We start from the raw sequence: 21,767 nt of genomic DNA on the forward strand, positions 1-21,767 counted from the left end.
GATTTAAAAACAGAAAAAGAATTACATGAAAATCATTCGTTAAAACTAATCAGTTTAAATGATGAAATTTCATATTTGAATAGAAACAACCAATCTTATTTTTTCTGGAGTTTGTCACAACAGTAAAAAAAATCGTTAAAAGTCTACCAATCACAGCATCTTAAAAAACAATAACAAAAACTATTAAATGAGATTAACATATTGTTTGAAACTGGCTTAAGAAATTTGTTTAGAACAAAATGTAAATCCAAAAAGTAAATATCAATAAGACAAATAAATCATTATATAAAATTTTTATAAACATGTAATCCGCGCGTAGCGCGGAAAGAGACTCTAGTAATAATTAACGAGGACTCATTAGCTACTTTTCACAACTTCTTAAAGATTAGAAGTTAATTAGTGAGAGAAAAATATTGTAACTTGTGTCTTCGTTTACATGTAGGAAAATTATCAAAAGATACAATCACGAGGACTCACTAGCTACTTTCACAACTTTTAAAGATTAAAATCAATTAATGAGAGAGAAAATATTGTAACTTGTGAATAAAGCTTCATTTATATGTATGGAAATTACCACAAAAAAAATCAATGAGAACTAACTAGCTACTTTCACAACTTCTTAATGATTAGAAGACAATTAATGAGAGAAAATATATTGAAATTGTATATAAAGTTTCGTTTACATGTAGGGAAATGACAAAAAAAAAACGATCAATGAGGACTCACTAGCTACTTTCCCCACTTCTTACAGATTAGAAGTCCATTAATGATAGAAAATATTTGTAAATTTTGTATAAAGCTTCGTTTACATGTAGGGAAATTACCAAAAAAATACAATCAATGAGGACTCACTAACTACTTTCACAACTTCTTACATATTAGAAAGTCAATTAATAAGAAAAAAATATATTGTAATTTGTGTATAATGCTTCGTTTACATGTAGGGAAATTACCAAAAAAAAACAATCAATGAGGACTCACTAGCTACTTTCACAACTTCTTAAAGATTATAAGTCAATTAATGAGAGAAAATATATTGTAACTTGTGTATAAATCTTCGTTTACATGTAGGGAATTTACCAAAAAAAATACAATCAATGAGGAGTCACTAGCTACTTTCACAAGTTCTTAAAGATTAGAAGTAAATTAATGAGAGAAAAAAATATTGTAATTGTGTAAAAGCTTCGTTTACATGTAGAGAAATTACAAAATAAAAACAATCAATGAGGACTCACTAGCTACTTTCACAACGTCTTAAAGATTAGAAGTCAATGAATGAGAGAAAATATATTGTAACTTGTGTATAAGTTTCGATTACATGTAGAGAAATTACCAAAAAATACAATCAACGAGGATTCACCAGTTACTTTTACAACTTCTTAAAGATTAGAAGTAAATTAATGAGAGAAAATTGTGTATTGTAAATTGTGTATAAAGTTTCGTTTACATATAGGGAATTACCAAAAAAAAATATATATAATCAATAAAAAGTAAAACGAGAAGAGAAACATGATTTGTTTGTAGATTTTGCTTCTCATGCATCACCAAAAAGGAAAATTTCCACCTGGTTTAAACTAACCTTACCAGATGTACTTCCACCATACACTCTTTCTCCCATGATGAAGCTTTCTCATAGTCAGTAATGTCTCCGGTATCATCATATCCATAAAGCTTCTCGATATTTTTCGATCATTGATCTTAAGTCACTGGCTTCTTCTAAGTGCTTGGATGCATCTTGTACTCGCCTCTAGAGTGTTCCTAGACTACCAAGCTTGAGAATATTCTCACTATTATTTGGGCTATTGCGTGCAGCAAGGAGGATGTTTGTAACGTCTTTTAAAGCTTTTTTGGGAGCAAAGAGATTGAAAGCACAATTGTTCCTCCACATAAAACTCTTCCATAGTCAGTGAGTATTTCATCTTCATCTTTTGGAGACAGATCAGGGTTGTAGAAACAGATATCCTTAAAGACATAACTAATACACATGTTGTAGAATTTTTTTTTGGGTCAAAATACATCTTATAGAATATATTGTTGATGTTTTAAGCAAAAATACACATATTTAAAATCTTTGTTGGTCTTATTGTCCATCTCACGGACCCGTGATACATTCAACTTCTCATTAGTCTCCATATTTCAAAAGAAAATGATCTCTTGCTCATTTTGGCGTCCTGATTATATAGAGATACCAAAACTGTTTCAAAATCACTAACAAATCCAATTTTCTCAAAATTAAAGTTATATTTAACCTGGAAATACTCCAAGAACATGTTAAATGGTTCAAGAAATGACATATCACTTTATGGGTTCAGGATTTGGGCACTTTTGTGTAGCAATTGTTTGATTTATGTGTCGGAACCAAACTTTCATTCTCTTTTATTGTGGGTGATATAATGTATGGTGAAACTGCATTTGGCGAGATTAGCTCTAGAATGTGTGGAAAAAATCCCATTTGGTGATACATGAGAGAGCAAGACAATAACTTTTCTTTTATGATTTTACTTTTTGAGGATTTTTTCGGTAAAACTTATTTCATATATGAAATCTTACAAACCAAATGAGATTACATGGTGAGGAAATATTTAAAAGGTTAACGGAGATGGTGGTTGTGGTGGTTATGATACGGCGGAGTTAGACTGAGCGGTTGAGGAGACAGACTGCTACGAGAATGAAGTTTCATTGACTGGTAATTTCCATACATGTAAATGATAGAAGCTTGCTTTTGTTGGATTTTGTGTTTTGATTGTAAATGCTTTGGTTTGTTCATCTTCATAGGTCCCAAAAGCTTTAAACAAAGTTACAATATTTTTTCTCTCAACTCTCTCATTAATCGACTTCTAAATCTTTAAATAAGTTTGGAAAGTGGAGAATGTATTCCTATATTATTGAAGAAAACTAGTTCTTTCCTATATTAATACATTTTTGGGAGTTTCTGGAGAGGGTTAACCAGATTATCTAGTTATCACATTGGAAATCAAAACCGGAACAAGGTAGATTGTGAGTCTTCATCGAGCCTAACATAGTACCTAGTACCTACACTGAAGGACAATCATAAGTAAGAAAAAACTTCATATAACTACACATAACCAAATCATACTACTCATAAATAAAAAGAGAAGAGCAATTTAGGCAAAAAATCTAAAAGAATGTGGAAATTAGCAAAATACCAAAGAGAAGACAAATAGTGGGCTTTAGTTTTTTTTGTAGTAGAGCAATTTACCTTAGTGTTCCTAATCTTCTTGAACGATTGTTTATAGACCTAGGTTTATAGCTGGGGGAAAGATTCTGAAGATATTATAAAGATTTGGTTAAGATTTTTTTTTGTGTTTTATAGACAGTAAACAGTAGAAACAATTTGTATGAATGTCTGACAGAAGCGGATGTCAAAAGATTGTCTACTGTTTGCTTGTTCAGAAGTTGTTGATGGTTTACTAAATCTGTGTTTTTCTTAGGCGTTCCATAAAGCTACAATTTCTTTTTCTTCTGTTGTGCTTTTTTCCATTGAGATAAATACTTAATTAGGATGACATGTGTTTTCTGTTTTTTGTAATTTGGCTAGTGCTCCTGTGGAATTCTTCTCATGGTGGTGTTATCAATTTTTCTAGATAATTTTTAGATCAGTTATCTGGTAGTAAAGTTCTTTTCTTAAGTATAGTCTTTTTTTTAAAAAAAAAAAACAAAATCTGGCTAGAATGAACGGTGTGTTTATTTGGAGAGTTGAGTTTCATGCCAGAGTCTGGCACTAGATAGACAGAGAGGAGAATTTGAGGCTCCAACGAACATTGGCGTTGAAATTATTTAGTGATTATAGGTGTAACAAAAATATTAAATATGTATCAAACATGTTAGCTGCATTGAGTAATATTAGCCAGTTTGAGTATATGTGTTGAGATAATTCCTTAAACCAATTGACCTGTTTATATCTCGCTTGACTAATTTAATCTAGCACACTTCTTGTTTTTGTTTGAGGTTGTTAAAGACACAAGAGATTTTTTGACCCAGTTCCCTTTCGGTACATCTGGGGAGAGGACGGCACTCTCAACGATTCACTAGTATCAAGTGTTTACAAGAGCTTTCTTTACACAACAACCTTTGTGTCTCTCTATTCACCTAGAGACAACACAACAATGAGCTAAAGATTTAAGCTCACTGAACCTGTGTGTATAAGAGATGAAAAATCCACTCTCCTTGGAGAAGAAACAGCCTGAGACTCTTGATCGGATCTCCCTTGCCTTCTCCTTGTAGATACTCCTTCAAACTCTTCTCTTTGCTCTTGCTTCTTGCCTCTCTCCTTTGCTAATCTCTCCTTTAGACAAATGAGTGTTAGAGTGGCAAGAAATTAGGTTTAGAGACTATATAAGTGTCTCCCTAAACCTAATCACTAATGGGATTTCGACCATAATAAGGCCCAACTAATCATGACCAAATTGCTCACAATCAGCTTCTCAAGTCTTGTGCCCAATTCTCAAGTCTTGTGCTTTATTATCAAGTCTTGTGCAGACCATAATACAACAATCTCCACCTTGAGCTTTTGGTCACTTGTGCTTGCGAAATCTGTAACTGAAATACCATCTCTATGTCGATTTACCTCAACGTAAGATGAACCTGAGACTTCCGTCATAGTCTCAAACTAGTGAATCATTCCTGCAACCCTTCCAGCTCCACCACCAGAAATAAGCAGTCCTGTCACCTTTACCGGCGACCCACAGCACTAACAGATCAATCCTTGAACTCAACATGTACCGCCATCAGTAATAATGGAACACGCCGCCTAACACACTGCTAGGAAGACTTTCGACACAACCTCTTGTTCAACTTATTGAAACTGCCCTTCACTTCCTTTTCAGAATTGACCATCTGAACCCTTTGTCGATTTCCCAGATTTGACCATCTGAACTTCTTGCTTCTGCGAGGTGATAACCGACAAACCATCTCGCGCTTCCGCTGTCTCAACTCAGTTGGTGACATTAAGTGTCACCAGGCACCTCTCAAAGCTGTTGCGTGGTAAACTCTTTGTCAACATATCCGCAGGATTTAGAGAAGTATGAATCTTCTGCACCTTAGCTGAACCATCCTCCACCTTGTCCCTGATGAAATGCACTTTATTCTCAAAGTGCTTGGTCCTGTCATGATGAACTGGATTCTTCGCCAAACAGATTGCACTCTGCGAGTCACAATTCAACTTGAAACTCTCTGACTTAAACCCCAATTCACTGCAGAAAATCTTCAACCAAATTCCCTCTCTAGCTGCCTCTGTGAGTGCCATGTACTCTGCCTCAGTAGTTGAAAGAGCCACAACATGCTGAAGAGTAGACCTCCAACTCACAGTATTACCACCAACCTTGAAGACATAACCCGATATTGACCTTCTCCTGTCAAGATCTGCAGAGTAATCTGAATCACAAAACCCTTCAATCTCAAACTTGTCTGAATTCTTGAAGTTTAGACACACATCTGAAGCTCCCTTAAGATATCTCAAAATCCACTTAACCGCAGACCAATGACATCTTCCTGGATTTGCCATGAATCTACTGACCAAACCGACCGCATACGCTAAATCTGGACGAGTACCAATCATACCATACATCAGACTTCCCACTGCACTTGCATAAGGAACTGAACTCATCAACTGTGTCTCCTCAACCAACTCCTCAGGAGTCAAACTCTTAAGCTTGAACTGTGCATTAGATGGAGTTACAACAGCCCTGCAATCCTCCATGTTAAAAGTTCTCAACACCTGCTTAAGATACCTTTCCTGTGATAGCTTCAGAGTACCCTTCTTTCTATCCCTGATGATATCAATCCCGAGGATTCTAGATGCTGGCCCTAGATCCTTCATCTCAAACTTTTTCTTCAAACTTGCTTTCAGCGCTTTGATCTTCTCCATATCCTTTGCTGCTATAAGCATGTCATCAACATATAGTAAGAGATATACCATATCATCAATACTTGATCCCTTAGTGTAAACACATGGATCCTTCCTGCACCTCCAGAACTTTTGAGACTTCATAAAATCATCAAACTTTTTGTTCCACTGCCTAGGTGACTGCTTTAAACCATAGAGAGATTTCTTCAGAAGACAAACCTTGTCTTCATCTCCTTTCTCTATGAAACCTTCCGGCTGCTCCATGTAGATGACTTCATCAAGTGTACCGTGTAAGATAGCAGTCTTGACATCCAGTTGCTCCAACTCCAGATCGAAGTTCACCACAATTGATAACATGATTCGAATAGAAGCATGCTTGACTACCGGAGAAAATATCTCATTGTAATCCACTCCCTCAATTTGTGTATACCCTTTAGCAACAAGTCTCGACTTATACATGCGATCTTCCACTCCTGGAATACCTTCTTTAATCTTGTGAATCCATTTACACCCGATTATCCTCTGGTTTTCTGGCCTTGGGACGAGATCAAAAGTATCATTCTCATCCAGAGATTGCTTCTCCTCTCCCATAGACTTGTACCATTTATCCCAGTCTCTACTTCTCCTAGTTTCTGCTAGTGACTTTGGTTCATCTATCTCCAAGCTTTCTGCTGTTGCTAAAGCATAAGCTACAAAATCAGATCCCTCAAATCTCGATGGTGGTCTGATGACTCTCCTTTCTCTGTCTCTTGCCAACAGATAATCATCAAAAGACTCCACGTGGCTCTGATTTTCCTCCTCTTCTTCCTCAGATTCCTCTTCTTCTTCTGATTCAGTTTCTGATTGTGAACTTCCCGAAGTATCTCCACCTTGACCAGTAGAATCCCCACTTCCTGAAGCCTCTCCACCTTGACCGGTAGACTCTTGAATTGAACCAGTTGTACTCGGTCCTTGGATCAGATCAGTGCTAAAAGTGACTTTCTTCTTCTTCTTAGATTTAGTCGCTTCCTTCTGATCTCGATCTTTATACAGCTTCTCCTCATCAAAGACTACATTCCTGCTGATAGTACTCCTTTCCTCATCTTGTAACCACACCCTGTAACCTTTAGTACCCTGTGGATAACCCATGAAGAATCCCTTAACAGCTCTTGAACTTAGCTTGTCCTCTGTTCTGTGTACATAAGCAACACAACCAAACCGCCTGAGATGACTGTAATCAACCTTTGATCCTGACCACGCTTCCTCTGGAATCTGAAACCTCAAAGATGCACTAGGAGACCTGTTTATCAGATAAACCGCAGTCGACGCTGCCTCAGCCCAGAACTTCTTCTCTAACCCGGTTTCTGCCAACATACACCTGATCTTATCCGCTATTGTCATGTTCATCCTCTCAGCCACTCTATTTTGCTGTGGAGTATAAACGCAAGTCCTGTGCCGTTTAATCCCTGAGTCTTGACAAAGCTTATCCATCAGATTGTTGCAGAACTCCAATCCATTATCTGTCCTTATACACTTGATCTTCTTCTTTGTTTGATTTTCCACAAGTGTCTTCCACTCTGAAAAATTCTCAAACACCTCATCTTTACTCCTTAAGAATCTGATCCAGACCTTCCTTGAGTAATCATCGATGAATGTAAGAAAGTATCTACATCCCGACAGAGTTGGTTCATTCAAAAATGAACCCCATAGATCACTGTGAATGTATTCAAGAATACCTTTAGTAGTGTGTTTCCCCTCTGGAAAGCTTTGCTTGTGGGACTTTCCAAGTACACACTCCTCACAGAAATCTAATGTGTGGACCTCTTTTGAGTCTAGATAACCTCCTTTGACCAGAAGATTCATGTTCTTCAGACTCATGTGTCCTAACCTTGAGTGCCATCTGTTCGTCAAGTTCACTTCAGCTCTGACTACAGACGCTTCTCCCTTTACCACTGATCCTTGCAGATAATACAGCCCATCTTGATATTTCCCAGAAATCACCTTTTGACCATTCTTGTAGAAAGTAACCATGAAGTCTTCCCCTTCATACTTGCAACCGCTCTTTTCTAACTGGCCATAAGAGATGAGATTCCTGCTCATGGTTGGCATATATCTCACCTCAGTCAAGATAACTGTAGCTCCTTCTGAGTTTATGATCTTCAGCTTGCCAATACCTTTGACTTCACTTGAAGTATTGTTTCCCATCAATACTTTTCCACCTTCAAACTCCTTGAAATCAAATAAGGCATCTCTATCTGGTGTAATGTGGAATGTACAACCAGAATCCATGACCCACTCACTCTTGGGGTCCTTTTCACTTGCTGTCAAGATCATAGGAAACTCCTTTTCCTGAGCAACATTTGCAGAATCAGTTGCTCTCCCATTCTTCCTTTCAGGACAATCTTTCTTGAAGTGTCCTTCCTTCCCACATACCCAACACTCTCTAGCTTTGGGTTGATTCCTTGGCCTAGATTTAGACTGTCATGTCCCTGATCCTAGATATGATCCTTAGGATCGACCATGGTGCAAGGAGACGCACCAGTCAGCTCATCTGACCTAAACACAAGGGTATCATGGCCTGGAAGTAAGGTTAAGGGCATCAGGAAGCTAAGATATAGCTAAACCAAGAAGGAGACAAGTATAAAGGAGCTGTACAAAGTGTATGGCAGCTGGGCGATGCAGTGAGCAAGCTCGACCAGCTAGATGAAGTGTAGTGAAGCTCAGTGTAGCTCACTGAAGAGTGTGTCAGCTCCCTGAGCTGGATGAACTAGCTCACTCAGCTGGGTCAGCTGGGGATCAGCTCAACTCAGCTAGACTGAGTGTTCAAGTCTTGGGCAGTTGGGCCAGGTCCGGACAGTGGTCGGACCATGTGGACCACCCGGGTGTGCCGGTGAGCCGGTGGGCACTTGTGGTTGGACCAGGGGCTTGGGCAACCAGCTAAGGCTTGTGTGTGACATGTCTAGGAGCAGTTAGACATGTCAAGGACGTCTGGTAACTGCCATAGGCGAATGGGTGCAATCTGTACCATTGATTAAATCAATGGACAGAATTAATACCGAAAAGGTGCAACCTTTAGAAAGGTAACTGCCCATTCTTCTATATATATCAGGCAAGTCCGTGCCTTTGCAGGCACGTCAGGACTTCATTCTTCTTCCTGAAACACAAAGAAAAACAGAGAAAAACAGAGAGATGGTCGGATTACACAATCCAAGACCAAGAGAGGCTTGAAGGCAGCAAAGAGGCAGTTTTGATGGCAATCAAGAGGGGAGTTGAGAACGACCCTCTGGTGTGTTTTGATTGTGGTTTGCCACGCCATAGGCTTCCTCTACATCCTTACTACACATCCAAATAGCCAGGGAAGAAGGGAGATGACCGGATTCACTCTCAAAGTCCAAGAGCAGCCTTAAGGGCAGTGGTGTGTAGAAAGGCAGTTTCATGGGTACTGAAGTGGGATGTGATGCACGACCCTTGGGTGGTGTTTGATCATGGATGAACACACCCTAGGCTTCCTCTACATCATGGTAACACACGCAAATGGACAGAAGAGAATGGAGAAGGCCGGACTCCACTCCAAAGGCATGAACAGCCTTGAAGGTGGATGCAGTGCAGAAACTGTTTTCATGGGAGTTCCATGGAATGGATGATGGGTGCGACCCATGATTGGTTCTTATCAATACTGGAGGTATATGATAATACTTGATAGAGGCGTGCAATGGAGGAGCATGGCCAGACATGATACAGGAAGCGCAAGATCTAGTAAGATCAAGTCTAAGGTAACATGTACATATGATTACTTTGTGGTTTATGTTGGTGTCTCTTGAGGTGCATATGAGGCCAAGTGTGGCACGCCCTTGGAGACCATATATTGTGATGTATTGTAGGGATACAGGACCCTGGAGAAAGGGGCGGATCATAGTTGAACTAATTCATCCATATGGGATGGTAATTAGATGCTATACAGCAACTAGTGATTCATGGTGGTTCATGAGTGAACCTGATCTATGGTTTTGCATTACCAATGGCTTCAGGCCGTGGCAATGAGGTAATGGAATCATATGGTATGATAGGTATCAACCTTGGGTTGGTACAGGATTGGCTGAGAGCCATGAAGAAGAGCAAGACTGACCAGGTTCATTGGGACATGGTTCCATGGCCGGTTAGGTATGTGTGAAGACTCATCAGTTCTGAGTCATGTGGGGTGGTTGGTTGATTGACTCAGGAACTGGTGGGCATTGTTAATCTTATTCTATGATGTTCAGACATGGAGGTACTGAACCATGGAGTGGCCGATTCAGAGAAATCTCTCCATGGCCTTGGTTGGGCAGGTAAGTGGAGATCTGATAGTTCCTGAGGGAATTGTTAGGATCCGACTTTAAATATCTCTTAATGGGTATTTATCATGGTGAAAGATTAGTTTTATCTCATTGATTTAGAGGTGGTCAGTTATGGCCATATGGGCTGTTCATGGGCGAGATCAGTATGATCGAGGCCAGTTCTGAGAAATCTGACTTGACCATTCTCTTAGTTATGAATTATCATGAATTATCATGATTTTAATTAGTTTTTGGAGCATGTTTGCTTGAGGTTGTTTTTGTAGCTGAAGACTTCCCAAAGGTACTTGGTCAGTGGGGATGGCTGGTTGAATGACTAAGTAACCAAGGGAAGGGTTTTATGCAGACACAGGAGAGATGGACGAGTAGACAAGGAGCTGGGCGAAGCTGCCTTGAAGCTCGATCAGCGGGGAGAGAGTGAACCTCAAGTGAAGTGGTTCAGCTCAGCTGAGCTGGACAAGCTAGTTTAACAACCTGGGGATAGCTGAGGCAATGAGCTAACAAGCTCCGTGGATGTGGCAAAGGTATGATCTAGCAATTCTTGCATAGATCTAGATAGAATGGTTTGGGGGAACAGAACCTCGGATATTGTATGACTTGGATTAGGTTCAGGATCAACCTTGGAGCTGGTAGTAGTTGTGTCTACTGATCATGGCTAAGGTGATTCGACCTGACAAGTGTTAGATTGGTTTTAGACCAATGGTTGATAGATAATATTCCGCTGTGCATAAGTTGAAAGGATCTAAGCTAGGGAAGGACTAAGGTAGTCTTAAGCTAAGGTCTAAGATAGACTTCGCCCTTAGGCGAAAGTATAGATAAAGATCGAAAAATTGAGTGGTTCGGTCAGGGTATGGACCGAGCGACGTGAGGCATCGACCGCGGCCTAGCCGGCCGGGTTCGGGTCTTACAAGTTGGTATCAGAGCATGCTTGATTCTAGGATCGTTGGGTTGTGGTTGTTCACCCACACATCCGGACAAGTAGATGCTGATGTGATTAATCCACCAGTTTTATTGTTGACTCAGCTGGAGGAAGTTAACAATGAAGCTGGATTGACTGTAAGTCCGCTCAACCCTACTGAGGTTCTAGTGGGGGAGAGCTGAGCTGCAGCTGGAAGGGGAAGCTGAATCCTCTTGTGATGTGAACCGGGCTGATCCAAACAATTGTTGCAAACAATGAGCGGACTAACCGGTTGATTGGGCAGCTGTTTTGGCAGCTAATGATCAAGCTGGGCCAGTTGCTGAGGTGGTCTAGATTGATTCACCAGCTAGGGCAGCTTGGTTAGTGGACTACCTGAGGGTGCTGGAGCACATAGCTCAGATGAGAATAAGTATTTCTCAGGTAGTGTGGATCCTTTTGAGGCAGATGAGTGGAGGTTCTGATTTGGTTGTAACTTCAGCTCAACTCACTGCTCAAAGGTAGTATGTTCCAAACCAAAATTATTTCTGGAAACTGAGACGACCATGGAACCTTACTAGGTGAGCCAAGAGGGAGCTGAGGCAAGATAGGGTATCATGCTTGTGAACGGGAAAGTTCCAAGGTGAACCGGCTTGGCCAAGATGCATTCTCCAAGGGCAAGATCCTGAAACAGAAGGTTGGTTGATCCAGTTATCTTGAAATAATAGACGGAGTGGACGGATCGATGCAATGCAAGATCTGTTATGGATGACCTGGACCAGGGAAGTAACATGAACCTGAGAGTGGCTTAGGTTGAAAGAAACGTGCAGCACTCTTTGGGGGTAAGTGTTATCCTTGGTGGCCATTCAAAACAAGTGAGCATTTGCGAGGTTCAAGTTGGTTTAAGGGAAATGTTACATGGCTAGTATACGAGTGGCTTGAGATCATATGGATCAGCTGGGACTCAGTATAAGCCAAGGTAGGATTCCTTAGATCAATTTGGATGGATTGGGTATATGATGTTAAGTGGCTTAGTATGATGGGGATTGAGGTATATTATAAACACTCTTGTGAATGGTATGGGACATTCACAGAAGTGTGACACTTTGGAGAATGGTATGGGACGTTTTCCAAATGTGTGATCAAACCGATGTCTTACTCATCTAGGTACTTAATGATCAGTGGTGTGGAAACACATGTACTTTCCGATACTGGAGCTACACATAGGTTTGTGAGTCCAGGATTGATCGGAAAGGGTTTGTTCCAGATGGGAACATGGGATTGTCTAGTTAGAGACATCCTGGTATTGATCACAGACAGGGTAATGCCTGCGGATCTGATTGTTGATCACAGACAGGGTAATGCATGCGGATCTGATTGTTGATCACAGACAGGGTAATGCCTGCGGATCTGATTGTAGTCCACCTTAAGAATCACGAGGTGATCATAGGCATGGACTGGCTTGGCAAGAATCGGGCCACCTTGGACTGTCATCATGAGAGGATGCAGTTTGAGAGTGGGTGTGGACCCCCGATCAAGTACCAAGGTATTAATCCGGCCTCTGGATGCTTAGTGTTATCAGCAGTCCGTGCAGAAAGGATGCTTGAGCGGGGTTGTTGAGCCTAGTTGGCCACAACCAGCACTAAGGAGGTCGTAGGGGTTGGTGGCCCGGACGGGATACCGCTGGTCAGTGAGTTCGAGGATGTGTTTCGGGTGCTACAGGGCATTCCCCCTGATAGGGCTGACCCGTTCATAATAGAACTGGAACCAGGGACGGCCCCAATGTCAAAGAACCCATACTGCATGGCTCCTGCCGAGATGGCCGAGCTGAAGTCGACTAAGTCCAGTAAAGGACGAGGGTCGCAGCACAACCAAGTCGGAGATTGACCTAGGGTTGGAATGAAGTCGACCAAGTCCAGTGAGGGACAAAAGTCGCAGGACAACCAAGTCGGAGATTGACCTATGGTTGAATGAAACGGTGGAGTCCCGGAGTGGACAGGACCGGAATGTGATCGAGTTCTTTAAAGACTTGACTGATACATCGAGTGTCTTGGAGATTGGGTAAATCTACTAAGACTCGAGTATGCAGTAAGTTCTTAAGGACTAAAAATGATCTAGTCATGGACTAGACTCAGAGAATAATTGACTTGGTGTATAGTAGACTGCAACTTGGAAAGTTGAGTTCAGTGACACAAGTCTGTTATGGTGTGATCTGTAAAAGGAGAAGACCACTTGGTTCAGAATCAAGTGAGTTCCGTCCAAGTGGGGAAGACTTGTTCATACATTGATCAAAAAGGTGATCAGTGAAAAGGAACAAGGATGATGATGCAAAAGAGTTCGGTGGAACCTTTGGCATCAAGCTAGATGACAGCACCACTGGATTCGAGGACGAATCCATTCTAAGTGGGGGAGACTTGTCATGTCCCTGATCCTGGATATGATCCTTAGGATCGACCATGGTGCAAGGAGACGCACCAGTCAGCTCATGTGACCTAAACACAAGGGTATCATGGCCTGGAAGTAAGGTTAAGGGCATCAGGAAGCTAAGATATAGCTAAACCAAGAAGGAGACAAGTATAAAGGAGCTGTACAAAGTGTATGGCAGCTGGGCGATGCAGTGAGCAAGCTCGACCAGCTAGATGAAGTGTAGTGCAGCTCAGTGTAGCTCACTGAAGAGTGTGTCAGCTCCCTGAGCTGGATGAACTAGCTCACTCAGCTGGGTCAGCTGGGGATCAGCTCAACTCAGCTAGACTGAGTGTTCAAGTCTTGGGCAGTTGGGCCAGGTCCGGACAGTGGTCGGACCATGTGGACCACCCGGGTGTGCCGGTGAGCCGGTGGGCACTTGTGGTTGAACCAGGGGCTTGGGCAACCAGCTAAGGCTTGTGTGTGACATGTCTAGGAGCAGTTAGGACATGTCAAGGACGTCTGGTAACTGCCATAGGCGAATGGGTGCAATCTGTACCATTGATTAAATCAATGGACAGAATTAATACCGAAAAGGTGCAACCTTTAGAAAGGTAACTGCCCATTCTTCTATATATATCAGGCAAGTCCGTGCCTTTGCAGGCACGTCAGGACTTCATTCTTCTTCCTGAAACACAAAGAAAAACAGAGAAAAACAGAGAGATGGTCGGATTACACAATCCAAGACCAAGAGAGGCTTGAAGGCAGCAAAGAGGCAGTTTTGATGGCAATCAAGAGGGGAGTTGAGAACGACCCTCTGGTGTGTTTTGATTGTGGTTTGCCACGCCATAGGCTTCCTCTACATCCTTACTACACATCCAAATAGCCAGGGAAGAAGGGAGATGACCGGATTCACTCTCAAAGTCCAAGAGCAGCCTTAAGGGCAGTGGTGTGTAGAAAGGCAGTTTCATGGGTACTGAAGTGGGATGTGATGCACGACCCTTGGGTGGTGTTTGATCATGGATGAACACACCCTAGGCTTCCTCTACATCATGGTAACACACGCAAATGGACAGAAGAGAATGGAGAAGGCCGGACTCCACTCCAAAGGCATGAACAGCCTTGAAGGTGGATGCAGTGCAGAAACTGTTTTCATGGGAGTTCCATGGAATGGATGATGGGTGCGACCCATGATTGGTTCTTATCAATACTGGAGGTATATGATAATACTTGATAGAGGCGTGCAATGGAGGAGCATGGCCAGACATGATACAGGAAGCGCAAGATCTAGTAAGATCAAGTCTAAGGTAACATGTACATATGATTACTTTGTGGTTTATGTTGGTGTCTCTTGAGGTGCATATGAGGCCAAGTGTGGCACGCCCTTGGAGACCATATATTGTGATGTATTGTAGGGATACAGGACCCTGGAGAAAGGGGCGGATCATAGTTGAACTAATTCATCCATATGGGATGGTAATTAGATGCTATACAGCAACTAGTGATTCATGGTGGTTCATGAGTGAACCTGATCTATGGTTTTGCATTACCAATGGCTTCAGGCCGTGGCAATGAGGTAATGGAATCATATGGTATGATAGGTATCAACCTTGGGTTGGTACAGGATTGGCTGAGAGCCATGAAGAAGAGCAAGACTGACCAGGTTCATTGGGACATGGTTCCATGGCCGGTTAGGTATGTGTGAAGACTCATCAGTTCTGAGTCATGTGGGGTGGTTGGTTGATTGACTCAGGAACTGGTGGGCATTGTTAATCTTATTCTATGATGTTCAGACATGGAGGTACTGAACCATGGAGTGGCCGATTCAGAGAAATCTCTCCATGGCCTTGGTTGGGCAGGTAAGTGGAGATCTGATAGTTCCTGAGGGAATTGTTAGGATCCGACTTTAAATATCTCTTAATGGGTATTTATCATGGTGAAAGATTAGTTTTATCTCATTGATTTAGAGGTGGTCAGTTATGGCCATATGGGCTGTTCATGGGCGAGATCAGTATGATCGAGGCCAGTTCTGAGAAATCTGACTTGACCATTCTCTTAGTTATGAATTATCATGAATTATCATGAATTTTAATTAGTTTTTGGAGCATGTTTGCTTGAGGTTGTTTTTGTAGCTGAAGACTTCCCAAAGGTACTTGGTCAGTGGGGATGGCTGGTTGAATGACTAAGTAACCAAGGGAAGGGTTTTATGCAGACACAGGAGAGATGGACGAGTAGACAAGGAGCTGGGCGAAGCTGCCTTGAAGCTCGATCAGCTGGGAGAGAGTGAACCTCAAGTGAAGTGGTTCAGCTCAGCTGAGCTGGACAAGCTAGTTTAACAAGCTGGGGATAGCTGAGGCAATGAGCTAACAAGCTCCGTGGATGTGGCAAAGGTATGATCTAGCAATTCTTGCATAGATCTAGATAGAATGGTTTGGGGGAACAGAACCTCGGATATTGTATGACTTGGATTAGGTTCAGGATCAACCTTGGAGCTGGTAGTAGTTGTGTCTACTGATCATGGCTAAGGTGATTCGACCTGACAAGTGTTAGATTGGTTTTAGACCAATGGTTGATAGATAATATTCCGCTGTGCATAAGTTGAAAGGATCTAAGCTAGGGAAGGACTAAGGTAGTCTTAAGCTAAGGTCTAAGATAGACTTCGCCCTTAGGCGAAAGTATAGATAAAGATCGAAAAATTGAGTGGTTCGGTCAGGGTATGGACCGAGCGACGTGAGGCATCGACCGCGGCCTAGCCGGCCGGGTTCGGGTCTTACATAGACCTTGAATCCCTGCTCTTGGATCTTCCACTCGACTGACCAGAACTCTTCCTCTCAGGTCTACCCCTGGATACAACCAAACCTTCGGCATTTGACTTAGCCTTTCCAATGAGCCCCTTTTCCTTTAGCTCAACTTCCTTGGCATATGCAGAACTGGTTACTTCATTCAGAGTCAGTGTTTCCTTTCCATTACCGTACTTAAGTGTATGAACCAGTGAGTCAAACTGCCTTGGGAGACTCGACAGGACCTGGATAGCTTGGTCCTCATCACTCACATTAATGTTCAAACTCGCCAAATTGTCTACCAGTTTCAGAAACACATCAAGATTCTCCTCTATGCTTTTGTGCTCTTCCATCTTAAAGCTGGCAAACCTCTGCTTCAAATAAATTCGGTTAGGTAAGGACTTGGTTTGATAATCCCTTTCCAGAGCCTTCCATACTCCTAGAGCTGTTGTCTCCTTCATAACCTTTCGTAAGATCATGTTGCTAAGAGAAGAGCATATCAGATTCTTTGCTCTCTTATCCTTCTCCTTTTTCAGCGGATCAACCGGAGAACACATAGTTTCTGTGACCTCACCTTCCTTTTCTTTTCCTTTAACAGAACTGCTGGATCCTTCTTCTTCAAGAACAAAATCCAAACCCTGAAGCTCAAGCAGCATAAGCATCTTAAACTTCCATAATCCAAAGTCTCCTTGACCGTGAAACTTCTCCATCTTAAATTTAGCTAGAGCTGGTTCCATGACTCAAGACTTTATCCTCTGCTAAAGCTGAACACCCAAATCAGAAACCCCTTAACTTCTTCAAACAACTCCAACCGCTGAACAGAACCCAGAAACCCCTGAACCTGTTCAACCAAACACCAACAGCAGATCAGAAACTGAAACCGTAACCTCTCCTTGCTGAACCTGATGCTCTGATACCACTTGTTGAGATAATTCCTTAAACCAATTGACCGGTTTATATCTCGCTTGACTAATTTAACCTAGTACACTTCTTGTTTTTGTTTGAGGTTGTTAAAGACACAAGAGATTTTTTGACCCAGTTCCCTTTCGGTACATCTGGGGAGAGGACGGCACTCTCAACGATTCACTAGTATCAAGTGTTTACAAGAGCTTTCTTTACACAACAACCTTTGTGTCTCTCTATTCACCTAGAGACAACACAACAATGAGCTAAAGACTTAAGCTCACTGAACCTGTGTGTATAAGAGATGAAAAATCCACTCTCCTTGGAGAAGAAACAGCCTGAGACTCTTGACCGGATCTCCCTTGCCTTCTCCTTGTAGATACTCCTTCAAACTCTTCTCTTTGCTCTTGCTTCTTGCCTCTCTCCTTTGCTAATCTCTCCTTTAGACAAATGAGTGTTAGAGTGGCAAGAAATTAGGTTTAGAGACTATATAAGTGTCTCTCTAAACCTAATCACTAATGGGCTTTCGACCATAATAAGATCCAACTAATCATGACCAAATTGCTCACAATCAGCTTTTCAAGTCTTGTGCCCAATTCTCAAGTCTTGTGTTTTATTATCAAGTCTTGTGCAGACCATAATACAACAATATGTAATTTCTATTCATGATATCATCTGCAAATATGGCATAAATGACAGCAGTGGCTTATAACAAACATAGACGTCTAATTTCATATTTACATTGCTAATACAATATTAATTACAACAAATCAAAACACAACTACTATAAAATTTGAATATCCTGATAAATATTTCAAAGGTCGGCTAACATTAAAATTAGCTAGTAATAAAGTTTCTAAATAAAGTTTCTAACATAAAAAAAAAAAGAATACAACAATATGTAATTTGTTTTCAGTTGTTTTTGGGTTTCATTGTTGTCATCTCATTTGGTCTATTTTAGGGGTTAAGAATCGGTTCATCTCGGGTCGTGGGATGGATTCGATTCATTGTGGTGAAAATACACCGACGAATTAGATTGGGTAGTCTATGATCCATTTCAGTTTCGACTCCGTGTTCCTAGGCGATACTAGATCTCATCGGTTGTATGTTGGGTTTAAAATCTCTTGAGGTTGTAATCCTGTATTTACTTTTGGCTAATGAAAAGTTGTCGTTGAGTTAAAAAAAAAAAAAACATAAAAAAAAAGAAAGACAAAGACTTGGTGTACCATACCCAGATCAGAATCATAAAAAGACAAAGAATGGACAATAGCCGAAAAAGTAACTTTTGAATATAAAACTATACTTTAAAATATTTTTTTTGAAACAAGATGAATTTTAAATATTACTCTTTCCATTCATATTAAATGCTGTTGTAGATAAATATTTTTGTCATAAAATTAAATGTTTTTAATCAATATGCACACAGATAAACTTACACTTAAAATGAAACCGAAGAAGTGATGTTTTACAAATTTTGTGTAATTTCAAATTATTTGTGAATTTTTTGAAAAATGGGTCCAACTGGTGACTATAATTGAGAAAATAAGTTACAAGGAATAATACGTTCCACTTTATTTCTAAATATTTTTATCATTTATAAAGAAATTTTATGATTTAGATATTTAATGTATTTTGCTATTTTTTCTTTTAAAACTTTGAAATGTTATATTAGAGATAGATTTTCCTCTATTTATTATATTTTTAAAATATCAATCTCCAATACAAAGTAAAATATAGAAAAATGTTATTTTTCCTTTATGGATTGAAAAAATATATTTTTAGAGAAAAAAGTAAAGATAATTTAGAATAATTTTACCTATAAATATGACTATAGAGATAAATATATAGTGAGTTGGAAAGGATCTTATAAGATCACAGCTCTTGCCGGCGACTGTGTTTGCATCTTCTCCAATGGCCAGCTCTGGCGAGAAAGCTAATTTATTGGGTAAGCGAAAGCCGGAAGATGGTTTTGGGACCGACCCGGTTCTGAAGAAACATAAAGAAAAATCTGAGGAGAAGGAGATCGAAGCAAGGGTTGAGCAGCTGTTGTCTGATGAGAAGGCTACTACTACTTTGGAGACAAGGAAAGGATCCTTTGCTGTTGAGTCTAATTTAATCTCAGTCCAAGGACTTGATGAAACACCTGCTGAGACAGTGGAGACCGAACCTATTCAGGAACCAAAGAAGACTCTCTTTGTTTCTCATCTCCCAGCCTACACTAAAATATCAGATGTCCTCTGTTTCTTCCAAAACGTTGGACAAGTTGTTCGTGTTCGTCTTGTTGTAGACAACAGGGGTGTTTTTACGGGCGATGCCTTTGTTGAGTTTGCTTCTACCGACCAAGCAAACAAGGCACTGAAAGAAAAGAAGTGTGATAAGTTTCAGAACTGGCGCAATATTGTTCTTGGTGTGGCTGATAAGGGAGAGGGAGCTCCATTCTTTCCACCCAAGTATTGCATAGATCACAAAGTTTGGTACCTAGAAGAGGAAGAAGACTACCTTCAACAAGAAGGAGAAGAAGAAGAAGATGTAGACTACCTTCAACAAGAAAGCCTTCCCATTGAAGAAGAAGAAGAAGAAGATGAGACACCTCCCAACGCTGAGGAAGATTCCGTACTCTTCATGGCTAATCTCTCTCCACAAACAACTAAAATATCACAGATCATCAAGTTCTTCAAATATATTGGTGGTGTTGTTAGTGTGCGACTTATTGTAAACCAACAGCGCAAGCATGTGGGCTACGCCTTTGTTGAGTTTGTTGATGCTAAACGAGCTAATTTGGTGAGTGCTTTTTTTTCTTTCGTGTATATTAATTATGAAATAAGTATAAAATCAATTTTTGTTCTAAAGTTTTCGAGTATCTTTTGTACTTTAGGCGCTGAAAAATAAGAATGGTGAATACTTGCACGATCATGAGATTTTTTTGATGAAAAGAGTTGAGGAGGACACTCCTCATTCTGCTGAGGTATCTCTTCTTATTATTCATCAGAATATTTCACGCTTACCCTTTTTGAGTATCAGGAAACATTTTTTTCTTGATATGCAAGTTAAGTCTTTTTCTCCTAACACACTTTGCTTTTAAATCCAGACAGCTACCACTGTAAGAGATAAGACGCTCTTTGTTGACCATCTCTCTACGAAAACTAGAATATCAAATATGTAAGTAGCACCTAAAATTTCTTCTTCTTTGGATCAAGTTCTTCATGACTGATATGTATTTAATCATTCTCAATATTTACTTACAGCATCAATTTCTTTAAAGATGTTGGAGAAGTTGTTCATGTTCGACTTATGGTAGACAAAAGTACCGCTCTGATGAGGTCTGGCTATGTTGAGTTTGCTTCTGCTGCCGAAGCTGAGAAGGTGAGAGAGTATTTTACAGTAATAATAATAATGAAAATTATTTTACTTTTCATTTGAAAATGTAGTGTATAGTTATTATTAAAATCCTAGTAATAGTTATTTTGAAATACGATTTTACTGATCAAATCGTTTTCTCCTTCGAATGCTGGAGGCGATGGAGGAGAAGAACGGCAAATATTTAAACAGACGCAAGCTTTATTTAGCTTTCGTTAAGGAGCATTCACGAATATTCAAGTATTGCATAGATCACAAGGTTTGGTTCGAGGACTATCTTCTACAAGAAAATGCATCGGTGGATGAAACTCCAGACTTTGATGAGGATGTTTCATCGAGTAAGAAGACTCTCTTTACCGATTTCTCCCAGAAAAAAAACGTGCCAGCTGTTAACATACCAAATATCATCAGTTTCTTCCAAGATGTTGGACAAGTTGCTAGTGTTAGACTTATTGTAGACCGCTGGGGCATATCTTCGGGCTGTTGCTGTGTTGAGTTTGCTACTGGTACCGAATCAAAGAAGGTGAGAATCATTTTATAGTAATGATGAAAAGAATTTGAAGTATATAATGGTGAAAAATATACAAGTAGTTTTGCTGAAAGTTAGGACTGCTGATTAAATCTCTTGTACTGTAGGGTTTTGAAATTTACAGGCATGTTAAGGGGATTTTTGTCAAGAGGCCTGAGATAGCTCCATACCCTTTCCGACCCAAGTACAACCTTACCGACCTCGCAGAGAAGCTTTGGTGCGAAGACGAGCTTAGACGAGAAGGCTTTGGTTTGCCGACCAGATCAAAGCCCAAGGAAGAGGAGATTGCAATCCCCTGCAAGGAAAAGGTTACTTTCTGCGGTAAGAAGATTACCTTCTCTGACTAAGATGATGAAGAAGAAGAAAAAGAAAAGAAAGCTCTTTGGTCTCTATAACTTTTTTTTTTTGGACAAATGGTGTCTATAACTTTATTATGATACACAATGAACTCAAGTTGATTACGTATTCGGTTATGTAACTTGTGATACAATATGACTTGAAATGTTTTTCTTGTTTGGAAAGGATCTTATAAGATCTAACAATGCATCTTCGCTCCTTTTCCCGTTAAAAAAAAATATACCACAAATATATTACACATCAAATTTGAGAAGGAACCATCATTCCTTTAACTTTTTTTCTATATAATTTAGGAGTATTCAGTCTAGACATCGGTTCGGTTTTGTTTTTTTTTGATATTTTGGCTTATAAAAAATAGGTACCATAT

At 40.3% G+C, this 21,767-nt stretch overlaps 1 protein-coding gene across 1 annotated transcript; it reads left to right on the forward strand.

Moving 5' to 3' along the window:
- Window positions 1–19,020: 19,020 nt before the first annotated feature.
- Window positions 19,021–21,548, forward strand: LOC108849182 (uncharacterized). Its single transcript, XM_018622704.2, has 6 exons — window positions 19,021–19,938; window positions 20,033–20,122; window positions 20,246–20,316; window positions 20,403–20,520; window positions 20,672–21,037; window positions 21,151–21,548. The coding sequence occupies exons 1-6, from the start codon at window positions 19,069–19,071 to the stop codon at window positions 21,388–21,390; spliced, it is 1,755 nt and encodes a 584-aa protein (XP_018478206.1). The 5' UTR covers window positions 19,021–19,068; the 3' UTR covers window positions 21,391–21,548.
- Window positions 21,549–21,767: the final 219 nt, after the last annotated feature.

The sequence above is a fragment of the Raphanus sativus genome, chromosome 1, assembly GCF_000801105.2.
Source record: "Raphanus sativus cultivar WK10039 chromosome 1, ASM80110v3, whole genome shotgun sequence".
Classification (NCBI taxonomy): domain Eukaryota; kingdom Viridiplantae; phylum Streptophyta; class Magnoliopsida; order Brassicales; family Brassicaceae; genus Raphanus; species Raphanus sativus.